Source organism: Choristoneura fumiferana, chromosome Z (genome assembly GCF_025370935.1).
Source record: "Choristoneura fumiferana chromosome Z, NRCan_CFum_1, whole genome shotgun sequence".
In the NCBI taxonomy this organism is placed as follows: domain Eukaryota; kingdom Metazoa; phylum Arthropoda; class Insecta; order Lepidoptera; family Tortricidae; genus Choristoneura; species Choristoneura fumiferana.
Genome location: NC_133472.1, coordinates 2483750 through 2509445, shown reverse-complemented (window position 1 = coordinate 2509445; position 25696 = coordinate 2483750). Strand labels below are relative to the sequence as shown.

At 39.6% G+C, this 25696-nt stretch overlaps 2 protein-coding genes across 4 annotated transcripts in view; one reads left to right on the top strand and one right to left on the bottom strand.

Annotated features, from left to right (window-relative positions):
- Positions 1 to 25696, bottom strand: part of shakB (Innexin family member shaking B) — a gene marked incomplete at its 3' end in the record, with an annotated part of 238533 nt that overhangs the window by 165076 nt on the left and 47761 nt on the right.
- Positions 135 to 11107, top strand: LOC141437588 (uncharacterized). The gene is made up of 6 exons (XM_074101061.1): positions 135 to 339; positions 2038 to 2192; positions 3144 to 3234; positions 5225 to 5371; positions 9186 to 9305; positions 10869 to 11107. Exons 1-6 carry the CDS (start codon positions 277 to 279, stop codon positions 11097 to 11099), a joined length of 807 nt encoding a protein of 268 aa, XP_073957162.1. The 5' UTR covers positions 135 to 276; the 3' UTR covers positions 11100 to 11107.

Sequence of the window (25696 nt, the reverse complement as noted above, 5' to 3'; positions counted from 1 at the left end):
AGCGCTGTTTTTCAAACCCAATTCAGCCCCTATCCCCCTATCCCTTCAGCATTATGTGTCCCCTCCTAAGACCTAGTGAGCACGCGCCCTAAGCATCGTATAAGCATTTAATTTAATAACACATACAGAGCAAGTGTTACGCCATGTTTTATTGTTACCAACGTATTTTTAAAACAATTCTAACGCCAATAAAATCGCTTTACTACTTGGACGTGGCATAAAACGGGGACGTTTTAATTTAAATTTTAAAAAGTTTTTTTTTTTTTAGTTACAGCGATGGCCGCTATTGTGGTTTTGTGTTTTTTTGTGGCACTCGGAGCTGCGCTGAACGAGGATGAGGTTTCTATTTGTGAATTTAATAGTTTTAACCCCCGACGCAAAAAGAGGGGTGTTATTAATTTGACCGCTGTGTGTGTCTGTGTGTTTTTATTTATTTATTTTTATTTTTTATTCGACTGGATGGAAAACGAGCAAGTGGGTCTCCTGATGGTAAGAGGTCACCACCGCCCATAAACATCTGCAACACCAGGGGTATATGGACCTAAGATGGGATACCTCAAGTGCCAGTAATTTCACCGGCTGTCTTACTCTCCACGCCAAAACACAACAGTGCACCCACTGCTGCTTCACGGCAGGATTAGTGAGCAAGATGGTGGTAGCAATCCGGGCGGACCTTGCACAAGCTTCTTTACTTGCTTGCTTGCTAGCTTGCTTGCTTGGCTTGTGTGTCTGTCAGTGACACCGTAGCTCATAAACGGATGGACCGATTTGAATGCGGTTATTTTTATTTGAAAACAGGTTTTCTAGCGATGGTTCTTATTTAGAATTGATACTTATTTAGAAGTGTGATTTAGGTTTTTTATGCATTTTAATAGAGACGAGGCCTTATTCTCTAAAACACATATAATCATAATCGTTTTCACCATTTCTTCTGTCATACGGTACGAGGGGAAAAAAGAGATGAGAAAGCAATCGCGAACGTCACTGCGTTACACAATACGGCCTAGAGTTCTTTACAATCACGACTTGAATTTTTATTGGTAAAAAAAAAACAAATTTAAAAAAACATATTTCAGCGTATTGTTGTGTGAGAAGCAGGCTTTTCATGAACGAGACAAGCGAACAAAAAGCGAAACGATGTGAAAATTATGAGAAAACAACGTATTCTTCTTTAGAACAAAGCATATGCGTTGGGATCTCACTCTACAGTGTGTTACCGGCTGCCAGGCTTTTTTATGGGAGGTTAAAATGACGTATTTCTGTAATGTTACCATGACGTTAATTTAATTAATAAACTAAAATTCAGACTTTGTTTAACTTTCTAACACAATTATAATTGCCGGCAGTGTACATCAAAATGAAATTGACAATACTTTGATTATTACTTAGGCACTTGTCCCACCGCCGACGATGAGCGAGAAGCGAGTAACTAGAAACGAGTGGGCGAGCAGCGAAAAGCGAGTGTAGTTTTGTCGCTCGGCTGTAAGCGAGTGTTCGCGTGCGACGGGCGATTACTCGCTCTACTCGACTCGCTCGTGCGGGGCGGCCGCCAAGCTGACATCGCTGAGCGAGTATCTATAGCTCAGCGAGTTTTATAGCTCTTGTCGCTGCGACAAAAGATGTAAGAGCGAGTTCTCGCCGACAGTGTGAACAGCCAGCGATCATCTATTAATATATGTCTCTTTTACTCACACAGGATCTTATATCTTTACCTACCTTAGGCTACCGGTAACACACTGTACGTTGTAACAAATAAAATGTTACCAAACACAGTGTTACCATTTTTTAATCTCCGTCGCAAAAAGAGGGGTGTTATAAGTTTGACCGCTATGTGTGTCTGTCTGTCTGTGGCACCGTAGCTCTTAAACGTGTGGATCGATTTGAATGCGATTTGTTTGCTTTGAAAGCAGGTTTTATTTAAAATGGGTTCAGCCGTTTTTGAGACATTGAACTTATAATGCAGTATTTTTTCGGGCAAGACTACGTCTGCCGGGTCCGCTAGTAATAAATAAATTAAGAGCATGTTTGTTTGTTCAGCAAATGTTTCAAGATAACCGACGCCTCTCCAAGGCTATTGTGGAGGCGCTCCAGGACTCCAACTTTGACAGTGAGCTGACCTTCGATCTGAAGAAGGAGAACCAGGTCTACCTTAACAGGACCATGTCACTGCTCATCAAGTACATCGTCAAAAGGTTTGTGGTCTTTAAAAACAAACTACCGAGACTTCGGTTACAGGCTCATTCTGGCGCATTCAGTCGATCATTCTGGTCTGAATGACGATATAATTACCATGTAACTATTTTTTTTAATCAGGCGTTACTTTGCGGAGGTCCAACCAATGAACTAAAACATTAATTTTGCTCACCCGCGACCATTTGATAGCTACGTTTATGCAAGATATGCGTGTCCATGCAGTTCCTCCACCACACTGTAAGAACACACACAAATCACACAAACCCATCTATCACCACCAAACTACACTGACGCTTTTCAAACTCAACCAGAGCTCATCTTCAGAGCAACACAACCGTACACCATGTTACTAAATGTTACTAAGTAACATTGAGTAGCATGGTGTACGGTTGTGTTACTCTGATGATGAACTCTGGTATCATAATGGTGAACGGTAGACTCAAGTCTAACATCTCTACCCTACATAGTATAGCATGGTTCTTAATTAACGACGAATTTTAATGTCCCTAACTAAAATTTATAAAAATATTTCATCATCATCATCATCATCCCAGCCTATATACGTCCCACTGCTGGGCACAGGCCTCCTCTCAGAACAAGAGGGCTTGGGCCGTAGTTCCCACGCGGGCCCAGTGCGGATTGGGAACTTCGCACGCACCATTGAATCGCTTCGCAGGTTTGTACAGGTTTCCTCACGATGTTTTCCTTCACCGCAAAGCTCGTGGTAAATTTCAAATGTAATTCCGCACATGAATTCCGAAAAACTCAGAGGTGCGAGCCGGGGTTTGAACCCACGACCCTCTGCTTGAGAGGCGATAGGTCAAACCACTAGGCCACCACGGCTACTAAAAAAATTTATTCCAATAAAATTACATTAACAAATTAAATTTGTAGTAGTATGGTAGTTTCATTTACGCTGTTTGTTTGTTAATAAAGTTTTGTTTCAATAGGGAAGTGGATAACTACCGCTCCCGCCGCACGGACGCGATCAGCCGAAGAATCTACTCGTCCTTAATCATGAAGCTTATTGATATAGCCAAGGTGAGCTCATGCGAGCCATAACAGTTGAAAGTCGTAATGTTATGTTTGTCATAACTCATTTTCATCACACTTGCTCGTAAACAGTGTCGTAACATGCAGGCTACCTTGGTTGCAACCCCCCAAATAAAACCCTCGACCTTAATGTGCTTGTCATGGAACCCGTGGTGGGTAAATGAGTCGTTGCCCGTACTAATTTTCATGTCATGAAGCCCAAGGTCGGTAAATGAGTTTGTTACTGCATGGTGTGCTGCTCGTGCTGGCGTACAGGAGCGCGGCGCGCGCACGTGGGGCACATGCACATGCTGTGGGGGAAGGGGGGCGCGGAGGCTGGCGCTGCCAAGAGCGCAGTCAGCGGTATCGGCAATTATTGAAAAAATATTAGTTTTTCTTTTACAAATATACAATTTTACTCGCAAATGTGATGAAAAACATTGTATGTCGCACGGGCGGTACTAGAATTACGAACGAGAGTCTATTAGAAGCCCGAAGTCGAAGACTGAGCCCTTAAGACACAATGTACTATTACATGCTTTTAACTTGCGATGTTCATATCGGCACTACTTTAAAAATAACTCGTACCTCAAAATAGATAATTATCTGATTGAACTTTATGAACATTGTGTCAAGGTTCAATTTTGTTGACATATTGATTTTAGATACGAGATTTTTTCAAAGTAGTGTCGATATATATGTCCGGGTCCAATCTTGCAACCGAAGTTTGACCCACTTACAGTGCTCTTGTCAGCAAGTGCCTTGAGTCAGGCGGGTGACACTCTTTCCCGTCCCGGATAATACCAACATGGAAATACCAACTCTATTTCTCGTATACACGCCCATAGAAACTGACATGAGCTTCTATGGGCGTGTACACGAAAAACAGGGTCGGTATTTCCATGTCGGTACTATCCGGACCGGGAAAGAGTGTCACCCAGCCAGGCTGCATCGCAATGAGGGCTATCGCGTATGAATTCGCCGCTAGAGGCGCTAGTGTAGCGTGAGGTCTCCGAAATGTCAAATCTCATAGTTTTTGGGCGAGCTACGCGGGTTTATTTATAATTAGAATAATTTTGTGAATATTTTGCAATATCTGAAATTAGTTATGGCAAATATGCGTTCCGGGGCAATGAATGTCTGTGTTTCGAGACAGTTTTGTCTTTCGGAAACCTTTGTCCTCCCTTTTTTCCGAACAAAACGGGGACTATGGAACACTGTGGCATGCTCGATATTTTTATGGTACGGTTTTAAGGTGTATTAAATATGATTTTAATCTAAACTTTGCTTTCACGCCCGTAATAACAGACTTTGAAAGCCACACTTAAAAACCTCACGCAACAGTGCGCCATCTAGTGAGACAAAAAACGATAGCCCTCATTCTTGCGTCCCTCCAATACACGTCCGCAGTTCTGCACGAATATCCGCAGACTTCTCTTGTCAGGTCTGTAGACGAATATGTCGCTCTCGCATCGGTCTAGTCAGCCACCAAAAATGTTGTGCACAGGCACCACACCAAAATTCGTCTGGAACAGACGCGAAGGCCATCACCACCACCACCACAGCGCTCAGGTTAAGAAGTGGGTTGATTTTGAAGTTTAACATAGGTACTTGTATAAATCTGGTGATGCTGATAATACTTGGCACTGACATTCTGATAGTCCAGCTAGGATCGTCTCCGCGGAACGGAACTCCTCAACGGTTATGTTTTGAATTGTGGTGCGGAAATGTTGTTTATAGATGACAATGCATGTACGGTCAACAAATAGTTCAGTCAGCAAAAAAGTTAGTATTACAAATATTTTTTTTAACAAAAACAATTTCTCTGGATCCATTAATTCGTTCGAAATTGTTATAAAAACAAACATAACCTAACATACAGAGTTCAACGGGTGACCATTTAAAATCTCCGAAAAATTAACGGTTTTGGCGGGCAATCCAAAAATTATGCGACATACGCATCCTAAGTCTAGATCTTATCTCATTAATTTGTTCTCAGGATCTACCCCGCAACACGTCAGCCGAGAGTCGTATCGACACCGCGCATCGCTACTACATGTCGGTGGAGTCGCGCGACATGCACGACAAAATGGCTGACAACCAAGTGTTCCACGCATGCGCGAGGCTTTACGACATCGTGTTCACTGTGAGTATGGAGTCGCAGCGACACCAACTGCTTTATGTCGCTGAAGTCGCGCGACAAGATGGCCGACAGCCAAGAGTCGCCATTTGCATTTCTCCTTAAGATGGCGGACAAACAAAAGACGGACTGGAAAAGTTCAATAGTAAAAAAGCTTGTAAAAATATTGAAATTTCACTAATACCTTTCCATTCCTCGTTTTAATTAAGTCTTCATTATTTAACGACGGTATTTAAATTTATTGCCACGTTCCGTTTTATGCCACTGCATTTAAATTCAGTGCAGGCAGGGCAGGCTTTATGACTGTGAGATTATTTTTGACATCGCACGGCAGCGAATTTGCGTACGTTTTCATAACGAAATATAGACTATACCTGGCGCAGAATGTCGCTGCACGCGGGGCAATAAAAAGTGCGAGCACAGCGGAGCGTATCGCGCGCTCGCTCGCACTTATGGGTCTTATGGCAACGTTAAAATCGAAGTAAAAGTGCATTTATTTTAAGTTACTAATTATTTTTTATTGACAAATAATAATCATTGATGAATGATGAAATAATAACTCAGTATTAAAATACTACCCACATTATTATTGTTTCGAAATTACTCTTATTAACAAATAAATAATAAGAAGAGACCGATATTTTGTGATCATTGTTTTGAAGCGCATACATTAGGTACACACTATTTTAGTTCTATCGAGCAAACATAACACTACGCAACACACGTTTTATAACCCTGCGTGCAGCGACAATCTGCACCAGGTATAGTCCTAAAGCATTTTAATTCGTCAGATATATTATCAGAAAATATTGAACACGAATTTTTCTTTCGTCACGACCGGACATGACAACGGACCGTTTTTTCTGCCGGACTTGCGGTGTCGTATGGCTAAGTCGTGACAAGTGTAAGCCAAATAACACCGCAAGCCCGGCAAAAAAAATTGGTCCGTCGTCTGTTGAAAACAACAAGTTCCGATATCGAGTTTCCGAATTTCTTTTCATCGTTTGATATCTATTTTCTTCTTGTTTGTGTAATTTTTTTGTAATTATAGACGCATTTGAAATAATTTCAGAAAACTGAAATGAGCTTTACCTTTTATTACTAAATAAATGTTTAGTAATAAGAATGAAATAAATTTAAATATTACTTCAACAATGTATGACGAACTTTCTTTGTGAACACGTCAATATTCAACCCTTACTTCCTCAACCTCGTATCTACCCGAATTGTATACAACAAATCAACACTCTATCATACTTGACATAAAGATGATTCTAAAGCAATTTTTTTGGCCAGATACGAGATCGTGAAAGTAAGCGGTCGAAATGTATTTTCAAGAGAGCACCCGTTCACGATAACGTTCGAATTTCAAAAACTCTTACCAGCCAAGAGGATAAAAAGCGACTTTCCACGCAGATTTCGGTGCTAAAGAAAGCTTTTTTGAGCTAGTGAGGTGAAAAAAATAAGCGTATTATTTTCTGATAAGCTAACTTGCATCATACTTTGTCATTACAAATCATCATCATCCCAGCCTATATACGTCCCACTGCTGGGCACAGGAACCTCTAAAACAAGAGCTTGGGATCCCGCACTATTTATCGAGCTTCACCGCGCTTCGCAGGTTTGTGCAGGTTTACTCCGATGTTTTCCTTCACCGCAAAGCTCGTGGTAAATTTCAAAAGTAATTCCGCACATGAATTTCGAAAAACTCAGAGGTGCGAGCCGGGGTTCGAACCCACGACCCCCGGCCCCGGCGTTTTTTTGTCATTACAAGTTAAAGCAAAAACAATATGGTTCCGTTTCCCATTTTGGCACAAGGAACCCTAAAACCATCGCTACCGATCCCGATTTGTGTATCAAACTATGAAAATCATATCGCTCAGCCTTCACCCTCCCACACTCGTATCTAACCCACGCGTGCGTGAAATATAAACTGTACTCCGACGGGATAAGGTTATCTATTTTATGCGTAATTGGACTAAATAGGAGGTTGGGAAGATTATTATGTATTATGACATATATATGTATTGATGGGTTTTATGATCAATTTTATGGGAAACGTGAGTGGTATGGTGTCTGGGGTGCAGTAAAACATGTATGATATTAACTATGGCTCAGTTTTATGGAAAGAGAAGGCAACGCTTGTGGGTAGCTTTATTTTTAACCCCTGACGCCAAAAGGGGGGTGTTATAAGTTTCTCGTATAAGGGCTGCCACGTACACTCGGAATTCCGTTTTGGAATTTCGATTCGAAATTTCGATTCGGAATAGGGATGTTGACTCCACCAATCAATTGACGTACTTTTTATGAGCTGTCAAAACACAATTTTCCCATAGAGCTTGAATGGTAATAGCAACTTATGACGTCACTTGTTCGCACACTCAATCAGCTAACTATTTATTTGTTTTAAAGCAACAAAAATCTAATTTTGCAGTTAATCGAAAATTAATCTGGTTTTCAGAGTTAAAATAAAGCGTTTTTTTACTGGAGTCGTGTCTTCGAATTATTTTTAGGGTTCCGGAGCCAAAATGGCAAAAACGGAACCCTTATAGTTTCACCATGTCTGTCTGTCTGTCTGTCTGTCCGTCCGCGGCTTTGCTCAGGGACTATCAATGCTAGAAAGCTATAACTTTGCACGGATATATATGTAAACTATGCCGACAAAATGGTACAATAAAAAATAAAAATAAATTTTTTTTTAGGGTACCTCCTATAGACGTAAAGTGGGGGTGATTTTTTTTCTCATCCAACCCTATAGTGTGGGGTATCGTTGGATAGGTCTTTTAAAACGGTCGTTTGCTAAGACGATTTTTCGATTTAGTGATTCGTATGCGAAATATACAACTTTAAAGTGCAAATTTTCATTAAAATCGAGCGCCTAATGTATAAATTTACCTAAACTATGGAAGATTCCGTATAAAAAACGAAATCTTTAGAAAAATATTACTTAATGCTGAGTCAGCGACCGTTTCACTTTCGCGGGGACACACAACATTGTGTATATTGTATTTACTATTTTCATGTGTTTTTCTGTAATTTCTTTTATTTTATTTGTGTTAATTTTGCTGTATATGTGTGTCTTCTGTGTTAGTAAATAAATGCCTTCTTTCTTTCTTCTTTCTTTAATTTTTTCGTGTTGTTTCCGGAACCCTATCTCGGGCGTGTCCGACACGCTCTTGGCCGGTTTTTAATGGTGTCAACATCCCTATGATCCGTAAATGAGCCAGTGTCCGATTCACAACCGCAATGACACATACCTTTGTGTTGTTTTTTTTGTAACTAATAATTTTGTTGTCTTGTGTTGTGAATAAATGTATTTTCTTTCTTTCTTTAAATACATCCAGGCCACCATACTTCGTTATTCCGAATCGGAGAAAATTTCGAGTTGAAAACTATTATTTGTACATAAGTGGTAGGTCCATAGATTTGTATGGATTTACTGCATTCGGAATTCCAAATCGGAAATAAAAATAAATAGAAATATCAATATTTATTCGCTCTTCAAAATGCGAAAGAGTGTATGTTTGTGTGTGTCCGTCTTTCACGTCGAAACGGAGCGCGAGTGATTTATGTCGTAGAGTTAGTTTATGGGCAAGAGAGTGACATAGGCTATTTTTTAATCCCGACAAATGCACAGTTCCCGAGGATACAGCGCAAAGCCGCGGGTAAAAGCTAATATTATTACTATTTTCAAAATGGCTCTCTATAAAAGTAGCACTCTCATCTGTCAGCGTGGTGAAATAGGACTCTGGTTTTTAGTTATTTAATTAGCATCCTGTATGACTATTTATTATATTCTGTCTATGTCTGTCTGTCCCAGGCACCGAGGATACTGTCGCAGCTCGGGAAGTTCGACGACTTAACCCCCCGCCTGCTGGCGCGGAAGCTCAGGGAGCTGCAACTCAAGCCGGTGCATTTAGGCGTCGCGTTGTTACTGCAGGTGGGTTAACAACGTGAGTAGTTTCGGTACTTTATGGCCGCCAAAACGAACCGGAATCTAGTTAAGGATGACGGCAACATTAATGTTGTTTTAGCCCCCGACGCAAAAGGGGTGTTATAAGTTTGACCGCTGGTGTACTGCCTTTTCGACGAAATATGTTTCGCCAAATTTCACTTAGCAACCAATCTTTCGCCAAAGTTTCATTTGGCAAACAATTCGTTGGCATAACTTTACTCCGCATTTTTCTTATTACGCAACAATTTTATATTGCAAAATTATTCTTCATCACACTTTTATGTGGCAAATAATTATGTAGCAAATGATTGGCTTAGGCGAATAACAAATTGTCAAATAACATTTGGCCAACTTTTATATTGCAAGGTTTTACTTTAAAATTTGTGCGAGCGAGCGAAGCGAGCGAGCAAGACGGCTCGGAGCAGAAGCGACTTGGATAGTTTAGGTTCAGAAGGCTAAGGCGGGAGCGAAGCGGAGCGAAGCGGAGCGTAGCTCCCGCCTTAGCCTTCGATGTTAGGTTTTTTTTATAGCAGCCAGGATAACTGCCACTAGGAAAGTAGGTTGTATGCCATTCAATATGTTGCTAAGTTAAGGTATGCCAATCAATACGTTTGACCAAAACTTAAACGACATCTTAAAAAAATCCCAGGTAATAATTTGAATAATAATAATTTATCAAATGAGTAGTTGGGAAATGATATCAGTGCGAAATGTTGAGTTGGGAAATAACATTTCGCCTAAATAAAAATATGGGATAAATAGTTTGGGAGCTAATATTTTGCTAAATAATTTTCGCCGAATCATTAGTAAACCTTGACCGCTATGTGTGTCTAGTATGGCACCGTAGCTCTTAAACTGGTGGACCGATTTGAATGCAGGTTTTTTTTTAATCAGAGTTTCTGGCGATGGTTTTTAGACATGTTTTGTCAACATCAGTTCATCAGTTATTAATGAGCAGGTAAATTTAGTTTCATCTCCCTTGCTACGGCTTGGATCTAATTTCAGCAATGGTAGTTAATAAAACATGCCTTGACAGTAGATAAATAAAAATCAAGGTAGTTTTGAAGGACGGTTAAAAATGTATTAATAATTTGTGGGTAGTTTTGTTTTGTTTCATAAAACGTATGTGGGTACTTGGGGAGTTACAGTGACAAGTTAAAACGGTGGTTGTGGTTCGTTAGTCTAACAACTGGTAGCATGGTGTACGGTTGTGTCACTCTGAAGATGAGCTCTGGTTGAGTTCGAAACGCGTCAGTGTAGTGTGGTGGTGGTGATAGACGGGTTTGTGTGATTTGTGAGTGTTATTACAGTGTGGAGGTGGAGGAACTGCATGAACACGCATATTTTGCATAAGTTTGCTATCGTAAGGTCGCGGGTGAGCAAGGAAATTATTTTAGTTCATTGATATGGACCTCCGCAAAGTAACGCCTGATTCAATAAATTATCAGTTCAGGCGTTTTCGAGATATTGAATTGAAGTGACAAGGTCGGATGTTTTCCAAATTTTGGTTGGTTAGGTTATCCTAATGTGTTGACACGCTTTTTCCAGTTCTATCTGCGTCAGACGATAAACTACGCGATCAAATCCAAAGCGGTCACGATCCTGTCCACCAAGCCCCAAATGGTGGGCCCGCAGGTGATCAGCACCCTCAAAGCCTTGGCCGCGCGGCTGCTACCCGTCGCTGAGTTACTGGACATACACTTGGCACACTCCAGCCCCGCTTTTAAGGATGTCACGCCATCTAGTTGGCTGGGCATTGTTAATAATAAACAGATTTGAGATTTTTCCGTTTGATTTTGGCATCAAAACGCCGCACAAAGTTACTGGAACATAAATCAGCAATCAGCAGGTTTTTACAGGTGATGATGCTAGATGACGCTAGATGGCGTTAGTATCGGATGTCTCTTTGACAGGTGACACTATTTACCGGACGTAGAATACCGACATGGAAATACCGACATGATGTTTTGTGACACGCCCATAGAAACTCTTGTCAGTTTGACACCAGTTTGTACTAATGGTTTGACCTATCGCCTCTCAAGCAGAGGGTCGTGGGTTCAAAGCCCGGCTCGCACCTCTGAGTTTTTCGAAATTCATGTGCGGAATTACATTTGAAATTTACCACGAGCTATGCGGTGAAGGAAAACATGCACAAACCTGCGAAGCAATTCAATGGTGCGTGTGAAGTTCCCAATCCGCACTGGGCCTGCGTGGGAACTATGGCCCAAGCCCTCTTGTTCTGAGAGGAGGCCTGTGCCCAGCAGTGGTTGGGTCTTTGACGTTAGAGTCCTGCTTGCGACTGGCTGAATTCATCGACACAAATGTCAAAGTTAACGGATCACGCGATACTAGCGCCGACTATACTCTGTTTATAAAACCAAGATACTAAAATGACGTTTCATGTGTTGCCTGTTTTTGACATCCTCATAATAGTGATGTGCCACAAGCGGTAATCACCGAAAAGTTTCGGTAAGTACCTATGTTATACGTATAAAATGTTAAGATGTGAACGGATCTGTGACGTACTTAAGACATTCTAAAAAAATGAAAATGGGTCTAATGAAAATGCCACCGTTTAGGAGATATTTCGACTTTTTGTAGATGTTGATGTTTAAATTGAGTTTTGATTCTAAGCAAGTTCTGCTTAAAAGTTCAATGCGTATAGTAAGTAGACTATTGAATACTTTAATTTAATTTAAGACGACCAGATAGATGGCCTAGTGGTTAGAAAACCTGACTACGAAACTTGAGGTCCCGGGTTCGATTCCCGTGTCGGGGCAGATATTTGTATGAAAAATACGAATGTTTGTTCTCGGGTCTGGGGTGTTTGATATGAATTTAAGTATGTATCTATCTATATAATTATATTTATCCGTTGCTTATTACCCATAACACAAGCTTTGCTAAGCTTACTTTGGGACTAGGTCAATTAGTGTGAATTTTCCCGTGACATGGGTCACACTGAAAAACAGCGTCTCTCTCTCTCTCTCTCTCTCTCTGACATTTATTTATTATGATTTCTTCTCCATAAAATATTATGTTTTATCGATTACGTATATGAAATTATGTCGAAAACCGAAATCAGAGAGCAGCACTATTCATATCATGCTGGTCACATTATTTTTACATTTGACATTTCGTGCTGTCACTTTAGTATATTGGTTTAATAAACAAAGTATATCCTGTCACAGAGACCCTCATATAACATAAAACATATAACATATTATGTCGCCAACTTACTTTTTAATCATCGGAAGATAGTGCACGAAGCCTGTGCCAAAGTGCATCGAAGAAAAAATCAGACCGTTTTCTACGAACGCGATATGATCAGGGCTTAATCGCTATTAGCGTAGAATTGAACGAGTTATTTTTATTTTAATCTACTTAGCTTTTGCCCGCGGCATCGTCCTCTGGAACTGTGCATTTTTACGAGATAAAAAGTAGCCTATGTCACTCTATGGTTCATAAACTATATCTATGCCAAATATCACGTTAATCCGTCGCTTCTTTTCGACGTGAAAGACGGACAAACATACAAACACATACACTTGTCTCGCCGCTTCGTTCCTTTGGAGAATATGAAATAGGCTAGTGGAACATTTAAAGTTACTTTTACACATAACAGAGTTATTAAAGAATGGAAATTCAAGATTACTCAGTGAAAGGCATTCTGCATGTGACTTCACATCCAAATAGCGTCGTACTTGATGCATAGAGAAAAGCGTTTTAGAAGGAGACAAATATACTGGGCGGAAAAAAATTTGGCCCTCAAATGTATGTAGTAATAGGTTATTTTGGTGAGCTAAGTTCTGTACCGCTATGTATATATTTTTGTAAAAAAAATAACTATAAACCCAATTTTCAGTCAAATTAATTTTTTTCTCTCCGCCAAAGATTCTGTATAATTATGTCTATAATTTTCATTCATATTTTTTTTTTTATGCGACTGGAAGGCAAACGAGCAAGTGGGTCTCCTGATGGTAAGAGGTCACCACCGCCCATAAACATCTGCAACACCAGGGGTATTGCAAACGCGTTGCCAACCTAGAGGCCTAAGATGGGATACCTCACGTGCCAGTAATTTCACCGGCTGTCTTACTCTCCACGCCGAAACACAACAATGCAAGCACTGCTGCTTCACGGCAGGATTAGCGAGCAAGATGGTGGTAGCAAAAAAAAATATAGTTTATGGCAAATTCAGGATTTTTCAAATATCGTATTGTACCGTCGAGTGCAAAAATATGGGCTTACCTAACCCTTCAAAAATATGTAGGTACCACAGACTCTTATTCCGATGTAATAGGCTGTGGTAAGTGGTAACATATTTTTGAGTGGTTCGAATAGATACATATTTTTGCACTTGACTGTATATACGATATTTGACAAATCCTGAATTTGCCATAAACTATATTATGAAAATTATAGACATATCATTGAACATGAAATGAAATGATATTTAATGATATGTGTGCGTGTTGCGGCAGCCGCCGAGTCGCGTGCTCCTGAGAAGAAGGGCTACGAAATAGCCCGAAACATGTCGAGCTAAACTCGGTTTAAGACGTGAGTTATCCGTTACAATAAAAAGAATCTTTGGCGGAGAGAAAAAATAATAATTAATAACTGACACAACAAGCGTGCATAAATCTGATACGACTCTATTTCTAGGGCCGGAAGGACGTGTCAGATATTTTTGCACGCTTGTGGCAGATATTAATGCTGGTGACTTTACAGTGTCATTCATCAAATTATTTTAAATTCACTGTAACATCATTTCAGTCTCGTTTGAGTCAGTAAATTCAGTGTTATTTATCGATCTAAACAGTCCCGTGAAGGGCTGGCCTATTGATATATTCGCTTCGACTGGCAGGTCTATAATAATATGGATTTATAGATCGTAAACTACAGCCGTGGTGTTTGATGTAGCATCATTTGTGGCCACGAAACCAACGTAGCTGACGCGGTTTGCACGAAGCGGGTGGACGCCTATTGGATACCACCATAAAAAAAACATTTTGAACAGAAACTTTTTTGCTGATTGTACAATGTGATGTGTTAATTTGAAATGAAACAGAAGTTAATTAATAAGGCAGTGTACATGAATGTCATGGAAATTAATGTAATTTGATTTAATGTAATAATAATACGGGATACGGGACAGGGGTTGCGACCCGCTCCGGGTCGTACCTGGTTCAGCAGGTGGCGCTGGCCATACAGCGGGGAAATGCGGCTGGCATTATGGGCACCTTTCAGCCGGGTACGACGCGGAATGGTGGTTTTTAGGTTGTAGTTTAGGTCTTAGTTTGTAGGTATGTATTTAAGTATGTATCTATCTATATACAATTTTTTATAACAATAATATTAATTGTAATTCCAGAACAATACAGGCCCAACTATAAAAAAGGTAGGTTATATTATAAGTTTAGGTTAATTTTATTTTGTTTTAATATTTAATTCGTTTCTTTACATTACTGATAAAACGAATTATTGTTTATATTATCTATCACATTAATATATCACTGTTACTGTGATAATAATATATCTTATTTGCTTACTACCATAGTCTCGTAAGAATATTGTGTACATTAACAATACGTTAAGTTAATAACAATTAAGTTTTGTAAACCAACTATTATTGGCCACTTTGCTGTCCGAAAAAAAAACTACTTATTTTTATTATATGTATGGCCCGGGATATCCGTTCATTTCGCAACTAACGTTTGGCAACCTGATTCATTTCGCAAACTCTAACCCTCTTATTCATAAACGACAATCAAACCTATTTTAGTTAAAATGCCGCTAAAATTCGTTTGTCCTTATCTGTCACTTCGACATTTGTATTTGTTAGAAAGGGACAAAGCATTTGTTAGTTAACATAGCCTTGTTAAGTTTTATGAATAAGGGGGTAAAACTGTAAAGTATTTCAGGATTTATGTCAGGGCCCTTGTGTAAAACCCTTTAAGTAAGGTTAGGTTAGTTTTATTAAAATCCTGAAATATTTACAGTTTCAGAAATATTAAACAGTTGCGAAATGAATCAGGTTGCCAAACGTCAGTTGCGAAACATTAGTAAACCATGCCCCGGTTTGCCCTCCCCCAAGACACGCACATTGCCGCGTCGCACGCCATTCTCGTGGCCCCAAACTCAGCGCTGCGCGCGCGCATGCCTCGGCCTATTTTTACCGCATCTATTTGTTATCGCGTAAACCGTCGAATTGTATTTTGTTCTGTCAAACGACATGTTGAGCAACACCTGCAACGGCGGCCGTTGCGAAGATCATTCACTTGCTTTAATAAACGTCTGAAAAAAAAACTTTGGTTGAGCTGTTTGGGAAAACTTGTTTGTGCGTTATTGTGGCGCATCAAGCAAGATTAGGGAATGTTATCATTCCCGTTGTGCAATTACCTGTCTTATATATTACATAAACCAAACCCCGTTATCAGTAGGTAAGCTATAAACATATTGTTCTAAATAATTCTTAACACTGAGAATGGGGTTTGATTATTTATTCGTAAACGATACCTCTACGCCACATTTCTGCTTTCTAGAGTTGAATCAACTTATAAAAGTGTTATGTTATTCTGTCCCGACTTACGACATAAGTAATACCCTTGCTTAGAAAAATGTTTGCATTGTATATACTAGCATGCTTAGGAGATGAGCCATGAATAAATTGCCTTAAAGCTGTCACAACTTCTAACTTTTAGTGGATTTGTACCCCATAACAACATATTTTTAAGAAGACACCGAGAAATTTCCACGGCGACAAGCTACACTGAACAGTTCTGATAAGTAACCGGTATCTTAAGCGACACAGTAGATGTGATATCGTGGTTTAGCGATATATCGCCCGTCAAAAAAGAAAAGAAGCCAACAAAAACACAAACGAAATATGAGAAGTGATGGTGAATGATGACTGCGTGAATCCGTAAAAGTCCCCATCAAGGTTAAAATTGAAACGATTTTGTGACTTAACAAAGACAGGCGTGTTTTGAAACAGTGCTGTCGCTGTTCTTATCTGTGCCAGCCGCGTTGGCACCGGCTCTAGCTTCCCAATCCCACAAAAGGTCGTAAGTTGGTGAGACTTTGTACACACTTACGCCCTTCTTGCCGGATCTCGGGCGACAACAAATAAAATTCTAATAGATGTGCCTGTTTATGAAAATAACCCTAATATTGTCTTTTTTATGACAACACGCCGTTCCAAACATATTGTAACCGCGCGTTAAATTTATGTGGAAGTTTATAATTTTACGAATTTTGAAACAGAACATCCTGTAGCATGTGGTGGGGAGAACTTGTGGTTTTACGAATTATTGTTCATTGATATTCAGCACATCGTAAAGCCCGAGATTTGAGACTACGAGTGATGGGTTTGGGTTACGGATGAACTTACTTAAATAGATAGTACCTGGTCGACCGAGCTTTGCTCGAGCTACAACAATAAGCGTTTCTCAGAGATAAAACCAAGCTAAATCGATTTGTCATCCCCGAAACCCAAACATACACAATTTCATCGAAATCGTTGCAGCCGTTTCCGAGATTCAGATTATATAATATATATATACCGGGTGTGGCCTGTATTAAGAGCAAAAAATAAAAACATAGATCCTCCTCGTCAAACTAAACAACATTAAATTTTGAACATGAAACTACCGTGAGACTCACTCATGTTAAATATAATGACCCGGATAACTCACGTCTTAAATCGAGTTTATTTCGACATGTTTCGGGCTAATCCGTAGCCCTTCGTGCGCGTGTTGCAGCAGCCGCTGAGTCGCGTTGCTCCGAAGACGAAGGGCTACGGATTAGCCCGAAACATGTCGAGCTAAACTCGATTTAAGACGTGAGTTATCCGGGTCATTATATTTAACATTAAATTTAGTTCAGCGACTTCTAAAATAATGGAGTCTTTGAATTTTCCCTTTTTTATACACATTAAATACTGCTATCAATGTACGCCATCCTAGAACACAACTGACGTCGCCTGTCACGCTACAAACATCAAGCACTTTGCTTTACATTGCTTCTTCGAATAAACTTAAAAATGTAATAAAACATAAAAAACTAATTATTTTTAAAAGTCGCTGAACTAATGTTGTTCAGTTTGAGGAGTACGATCTATGTTTTAATTATTTGCTCATATTTACAGGCCACACCCGGTAGATATATATACTTAAATACATATTAAACACCCAAGACCCGAGAACAAACATTCGTATTATTCATACAAATATCTGCCCCGACTGAGGATCGAACCCGGAACCTAAAGCTTCGTAGTCGGGTTCTCTAACCACCATAACGTATACATATACCTAATAAGCCGAGGTGACATTATGATTTAGATAATTAAAGACCAATTAGGATGACTATTTTAATACCATAATAATCCATCCCAGTCTACATACTTCCCACTGCTGGGCACAGGCCTCCTCTCAGAACAGGAGGGCTTGGGCCATAGTTGAGAGAAAGAGAGCAATTAGAGCAATTTATAATTTGAAGACGCGTGAATCTTTAAGATCTTTTTTTAAGGAAACAGATATCCTAACCCTGCCATCGCTTTATGTTTTTGAAATAATCATGTGTATGTTAGGAAGAACATATGTGATTTTCCCACTAACGTCGATAAGCCAAAGGCTACTAGAAACACAGGGAAGCTTAAAGTTCCATCTTACAGACTAGATAAAACCAAAAAGTCTTTTCTGGGAAATTGCATACGTTTTTATAATAAAAATCCAAAAAAATATTATAAATGAAACGGATACAAAATTCAGATCTATTGTCAAGAAGACATTAATATCAAAGGCGTATTATAAAGTTAATGATTATATCATGGACAGGGATATTTGGAAATAATTCCGATCCGCATTAGCGATCCCTTCAAATAGCGAACCTACTGTGTTAAAAATAAAGTTGTGTTAAATACTTGTGATGTATACATATCATTTAATAATATTGTAAATCTGTTTTAAAAAAATATATATACCTCGTTGAGTTTCTTGCCGGATTCTTCTCAACAGAGGTTTTTCCGAACCGGTGGTAGATTTTTTTTGACATTCATAAGTGCTTGTTATAGCCTAAACTGAATAAAGATATTTTGACTTTGACTTTGAGTTCCCACGCGGGCCCAGTGCGCATTGGGGACTTAACACGCACCATTGAATTGCTTCGCAGGTTTCTACAGGTTTCCTCGCGATGTTTTCCTTCACCGTAGAGCTTGTGGTATATTTTTTCTAAATACTTTGTTTTAGGGTTCCGGAGCCAAAATGGCAAAAACGGAACCCTTATAGTTTCGCCATGTCTGTCTGTCTGTCTGTCTGTCCGTCCGCGGCTTTGCTCAGGGACTATCAATGCTAGAAAGCTGTAATTTTGCACGAATATATATGTAAACTATGCCGACATAATGGTACAATAGAAAATTCTAAAAACAATTTTTTTAGTTTGCCTCCCATAGACGTGAAGTGGGGGTGATTTTTTTTTCTCATCCATACCTATAGTGTGGGGTATCGTCTGATAGGTCTTTTAAAACCATTAGGGGATTGCTACGACGATTTTTCGATTCAGTAATATGTTTGCGAAATATTCAACTTTAAAAAGTACAAATTTACATTAAAATCGTGCGTCCCCCGCCCCCCTCTAAAGTCTAAACCGGTGGGTGGAAAAAATTGAAAAAGTTCAGGATGGTAGTAAGTATATCAAACTTACAAGTAAAACTATAACAGCTAAGTTTGCTTGAGAATTATTAGTAGTTTAAGAGTAAATAGCAGCCTAAGGTATAAAATATACCTAAACTTGGAAGATTCCGTATAATATACGAAATCCCTATAAAAATATTACTTAATTTTTTCGTAATGGCTACGGAACCCTATTTTGGGGCGTGTCCGACACGCTCTTGGTCTATTTTTTTTCTAATTTAGCCTCTTAAAAGTGGAATGATTTTAAAAATAACTCTTTTCTTTTTTCTAGCCTATATTTCCCACCGCTAGGAAAATGCCTTCCTTCTTGGCCTCCATACCTCCCGTTCTGACGCTGCGGAAAATAGAGGTATAAAACCTAACTGTAAAAAAAACAGGTTGTAAATGGACGTTCAGTAAAAATGTTGAGCCGTGCGAAAAATCCGCCAAGTTCTGTATTCCTGATGGCCCATAATCCGGCGCGGGCGCGCAGTCGGAGGGTAAATATAAATCAATAAAGCGTCTCCGCGTTTACGGCCCGGTCCGGTGTCCGGCCGCCGGTTGATGTATGCACCGATCTACAGCCCTGGAAGAGGCATTAATTCGTCACTGCCTTATAAATGCTTATAAGTAAATTTGCAAAAACGTTTTATACCTAAAGCACAGAATAACTAATAGTACTGTAGTACAGAAGGGACTGTGGGGACTGTAACTTGGTAAGAGCTTATAAGGTAGGTACAGGGGATCTACGCGCGTGACTTTAAACTGTTATGAAATAAACAATATCTTCAATCTTTAATTATTTATATTTTATTTTAGAACTTGGTAGCACTTATAAATAATTTACATAAAATGGTTCCAGTCGCTTAGGCTATCTAGAGCAATCTGCCCTCCGGCATGTATACCGCTGTCAATCGTTTTTAAAGTCAAATTCTAGAAACATACAATATAAAAAATCCTATCCTTATACAAAACAACGTCAATCTAACCTGCCAGGTGGTCAGTTTTACCACCTGCCAGCGGTATACAGCCTAGTTCCTACAGGACTCTCTCGAACAAAAGTCAAGTTTAGGTATAAATCGTTGCCTACTCTTACGACTTGCACGCGAAATTGAAACTTATCATGCCTAAAGCCTAAAAAGCCTGCAAGTGGCTCTTATATTTTGCAAAATTAAACGTTGTGAAATGAATTAACAAGGCTACTACGAAACTCAAAACTCGAAGTTCATGTCGTGCGGTCCCTCTGACACATATACTATTTAATACGAGAGCGAGATGGACGGTACGATACGAACTTCGAGTTTCGAGTTTCGCAGTAGCCCTGCAGGTTGCCAAACGTTAGTTGTGAAATATACGGATGCCGCCATTTTGTTTTATTCGAGCGTTGAATACCGTCACTACTTTAATAAAAACTCGTAACTCAAAATCGATAATTTTCTAAGTGAGCTTTATGAACATTACGTCAAGGTTCAATTTTGTTTACATATTGATTTTAGATACGCGTTTTTTTCAAAGTAGTGACGATACGCAGGCTTGAGCGCGTACGCGCATTCGATTCAATCTTGCTCCCGTGTATCAGGTAAATCATAAGATCCAGCAGCTGAATTGAAATTTAGAGATTTTTTAAAATTCCCGTGGGATATCTCGAAAATTAAATCTTTGTTTTCATTGACGTTACATTAAAAACAATCATGTCAAATTTCATGACTCTAAGCCCAGCGGTTGTTATTTCGAGATTTTATCCCTATCCCGTGGGAATATCGGAATAGAAAGTAGCCTATGTTTTATTCCAGGTGTTCAGCTATCTACATACCAAATTTCATCCAAATCGGTCCAGCCGTTTCAGCGTGAAGGAGTAACAAACATTCACTCGCTCACTCACTCACTGACAAACTTTCGCATTTATATGTAATATGTAGGATTGTCAGTAAAAAGCTCAAAGCAAATTAACTATCATTTCGCTTCAATGATGATCTAGAGAAGTACTTCTATACTATACGATACTAGAAGAATGATCACTAAAACCCGTTAACTGCGAGTCGGACTCGCGCAACGAGGGTTTCGTACACATTTTTTTTTATTTGAGTTGATTGATGATTTATGACGTATTAAAAAAACTACTTACCAGATCTCGTTCAAACTTATTTTCGGTTGAAGTTTGCATGGTAATGTACGAGTTCATTATATACTTTTTTAGTTTTATCATTCTCTTATTTTAGAAGTTACAGGGGGGCACACATTTAACCACTTTGGAAGTGTCTCTCGCGCGAACTATTCAGTTTAGAAAAATATATATTAGAAACCTCAATATCATTTTTAAATACCTATCCATAGATACCCCACACGTATGGGTTTGATGAAAAAAAATTCGAGTCTCAGTTCTAAGTATGGGGAACCCCCAAAATTTATTGTTTTTTTTTTGTAATTTAGTGTGAAAATCTTAATGCGGTTCACAGAATACATCTGCTTACCAATTTCAATAGTTCTTATAGTTTCGGAAAAAAGTGGCTGTGACATACAGACGGACAGACAGACAGACAGACATGACGAATCCATTAGGGTTCCGTTTTTTGCCATTTGGCTACGGAACCCCAAATAAAAACGCTCCTGTTTATTTTGTGAGCTACCTGTCATATACTTAGCATTCGCTAGAATGCTCATTCATTACCAGTGCTCAAGTTCAGCCTCTTTAGTAAACATAAAACCCAAGTTGGTCCTTCCAGCTCCTCTATGGTGGCACCATGGAAACCCTTCGCCCTTATCTGCTACGTTTGCTAAGTACCCCGCAAATTGCTATTACACAGTGCACGCTATGCGGTATGCTATCTCGGCGGGTCGATATTTAAGACTCCGGCTTGACGACGCAAAATGTACGTCCTGAGAAGACCGAATTACGGTGAGTGAGGAAAAATCTTACATACCAGGGTGAAAATTTGAACGCGAAAAATCAGTGTTTGAAGCTCAGTTAACACAGCTAGCATTTTTTAAAGAAATACAAGTAGTATTCAGACACCATTTGCATAACGAAGTAGGATTAAATAGTATTAGTGATTTTGTATTGAAATTCACTAATACTATTTTGCTTGTAATTTATTATGCAACTAGAGTTTACCCGCTGCTTCGCACGCGTAAACTATGCGATCTGGTAGTTACAATTGTGATTCCGGGATTTTACAGAATTCCCCTGGGAATTCCCAAAATTTAGATCGGGGTCTTCATTGAGGTTGTGTTATGAACAACTGTCCAAAATTTCATGACTCTAAACCCAGCGGTTGAAATTTCAAGATTTTATCGGAATAAAAAGTAGCTTATGTATTATTCCAGACGTCCAGCTATCTAAATACCAAATTAATGACTCTAAGCCCAGCGGTTCTTATTTCGTAGCCTATGTGTTATTCTAGACGACCAGCTATCTACATACCTTTCATTCAAATCCGTCCAGCCGTTTTAGCGTGAAGGAGTAACACACACACACACACACACACACACACACACGGATACACAAACTTTCGCATTTATAATATAAGTAGGGTTGAGCCCATTACGTCGGTTTTAGTCCTAATTTTCCAAACCTAAATAAAACCATAAAAGTGACCTATACCGAAGTCTTTCTGGATATAAAATAGTACTTATCTAATGCTTGCTTATGTACGAAGAACAAACATTTGCAGGTGGTAGGACCTTGTGCAAGATCCGCCCGGATTGCCACCACCATCTTGCTCGCTAATCCTGCCGCGAAGCAGCAGTGCTTGCATTGTTGTGTTTCAGCGTGGAGAGTAAGACAGCCGGTGAAATGGCACTTGAGTTACCCATCTTAGGCCTCTAGGTTGCCAACGCAACTGCAATACACCTGGTGTTGCAGATGTTTATGGGCGGTGGTGATCTCTTACCATCAGGAGACCCACTTTCTCGTTTTCCATCCAGTAGAATAAAAAAAAACAATTGGATCACACCAACCCGTCGGAGGAGCTCAACTCGGATTGGCGAGTACAGTGAGCTGCAGACCTTTGTCGGTATCCATACTTACCGCTGTTACAGGGGTACCCTCTTCGTGTAGCACGTCCACCACGAGGTAGACGGAAGACCTGGTTAAAGCCGCGGGTTCATGGTGGATGCAGGCCGCTTCCAACCGAAGCAACTGGAGGTCAATGGGCCCCTAGCTTATGTCCAAAGAGACCGTCTTTCAGCTGATACAATAATGATGATGATCCGTAAAATTCAGATCGGTGAGCAGTCGATCCAGGACCCTCTGCTTGTGAGGTTGGACTACCAGGGCCGTATGTCGCGCTGTCGTTTGTGATCGCAATAACCATCCCTTTCTACCCTCGTCTTATACCATGTGATAGACAGAAGTGGTGACACGATTGTGATTCCAATCCAAGTGTGTTAGACAGGCCTCAAGTTACCAAGGCTTACCAAACAATCCTTCAAACATGTAACATGCTCGGAACAATGTCACACCTTATCTGGCGACAGCAAACTAAATTGAAAATTGTATTGTTAAACTTGTCCATTGTGCCGTGTTGCGGTGGATCCATTGTGAACTTTAATCAGCCCACGATGCAACGGGTCATTTCTGCGCTAGTGAAATTGGATTTACACATTCGCGAAATAAGTATAGTAAGTATAGATTATTATTATTTAAATTATCAGGCAGGCAGTTGCAAGCAACTGATAGGTGCCTGTATCTAGCTGTTCCTTGGTCAAGTATTCTTTGTATTGTTAATGTGTTGGTCGAGCCGGTTCTTAAATTGGTTCACATTCAATGCTGAGACTACGTGTTCTGGTAGTTTGTTCCATGTCTTGACCACTCTGTTACATAAGAAATGTCTGCGAGGATTGTTGTGCGATCGTTCAGTAGATAGCTTAAATTGGTGGCCGCGCAGATGTCTGTTGTTCAACTTGTTACTAAGATTGAACAAGTCATGGAACTCCTGCAGGTCGTAATACCCGGTAAGGATTTTGTAGGTCTCTATTAAATCGCCACGCTGTCTGCGTTCCTTTAAAGTTGTAAGCTTTAGCATCTGCAGTCTTTCCTCATATGGCTTGTTCTTTAATTGTCTCGGTATTTTGGTGAAACTGCGTTGAACATTCTCGAGCAGTTCAATGTCTTTGATAAAATACATTTATTGAAAAAAATACAAGATGGCCCCTGTAACAGGAGCAAAAAATTAAACCACAGCTTCCACTTCATCTTGAGCTAATTTAGTTTTACTACTTTTGAAAAAAACTCGGATTATGATTTTCATTATAGTTTAAAGTTTAATTGGACTAGCAATGTATTGCGAAATCCGTCATTTAGTTAAGTGACAGGCGATGTCAATTAGGTTATCGGGTGCCGTACATTAAAAATACCATTTAATTTGCTTGGAATAAGCATAATGATAAAATTACCTAATTTTTGAAAGTTGCAAAACTAAAGTAGTTCCAATTGAATAGCAGAACCTGTTTTAATTTTTTGATCCTGTTGTCACACGTTACAAAAAAACAGTGTTCAATAAGTACATGCTCCCTACGGTTCCTCATGTGAATTCGCAAAAATTACATCGTGGTATTCGTTGAAGTTGGATGCAAAACAAACGTGCCAAATTTCTTGACTCTATCTCAGCCGAAGAGATTTCGAGATTTTACCCCGATCCGGTGGTAATAAAAATAGATAAAAAGCTGTGCTATTCCTGATATCGCGCTATCTACGTACCAAATCTTATCCAAATCCGTCCAGCCGTTATAGCGTGAAGCAGTTACAAACATACACACACACATACAAATATAATATTAGTAAGATTGTACAATAAAGTTATACAATACAATACTAAGTTTGGGTTCACAAGTTACATTATGATTGGTTTTTTGGAGTCTTTTTGTTTTATTATTTCAACTCCAAATTTGTTACTTTTACGGGTATTCCGTGAAACCATATCACACAGAAAAACCAGAAAAAGAGACCAGCGCTGGAATCGAACCCAGGTCCTCAGCAATCCGTGCTGCGTGCTATAACCCCTACACCACCGCTGGACAGGAATCTAGACACGAATTTTTCCTATGCATACATATCTCAGGTTACAGTTACATCAGAGCCAGATGCACATTAAGGGCTTATTACACTTGACTAAATTTGAGATCTTAAATGATTCACCATTCATTGATTAGTGTTAACTGGCGGTTAGGTGTGATGCCGTCTCTATTTGTTTTGTTCGAATAGACGGAGATGGCATCACATTTAACCGTCTGTTAACGCTAATCAATGGATGGTGAAACAGCCCCTTAGAATCCTAATTTAGGAAAGTGTAATCGCGTTTATTCAAGTACTTTTTAAGATCCTTACTTGACTAAACGCGATTACACTTTCCTAAATTATATTAGGATTCTAAGGGGTTGTTTCACCAACCATTGATACTGATGATGACTAATCAATGGATGGTGAAACAGCCCCTTAGAATCCTAAATTTAGTCAAGTGTAATAGAATAAGCCCTTTAGCAAGACGCATTGAGGATTTCAGGCGAACATAGCTTCTAGTGAACATCTGCATAATCAGCCAAGCCCGAGCAAACCACCAAAGCAAAGTCAGTATTTAATAAACGAAAAAACCCCTAATCATATAATTCCGTGATATAGGGTGTCCCGAATTTTTATCTACCGTCGTTCTCACCTAATCGTCGCTGTGGGACCGAGAGGGGGATGCCTGAGGGTAAGCAGTCGTAAAT

Excerpts from the sequence above, each read along its gene's own strand:
- LOC141437588 (XM_074101061.1), top strand. The coding sequence starts at position 277 with ATGGCCGCTATTGTGGTTTTGTGTTTTTTTGTGGCACTCGGAGCTGCG. Across the intron at positions 340-2,037 it reads CTGCGCTGAACGAGGATGAG|CAAATGTTTCAAGATAACCG; the intron begins GTTTCTATTTGT and ends TTGTTTGTTCAG. Across the intron at positions 5,372-9,185 it reads TTTACGACATCGTGTTCACT|GCACCGAGGATACTGTCGCA; the intron begins GTGAGTATGGAG and ends TGTCTGTCCCAG.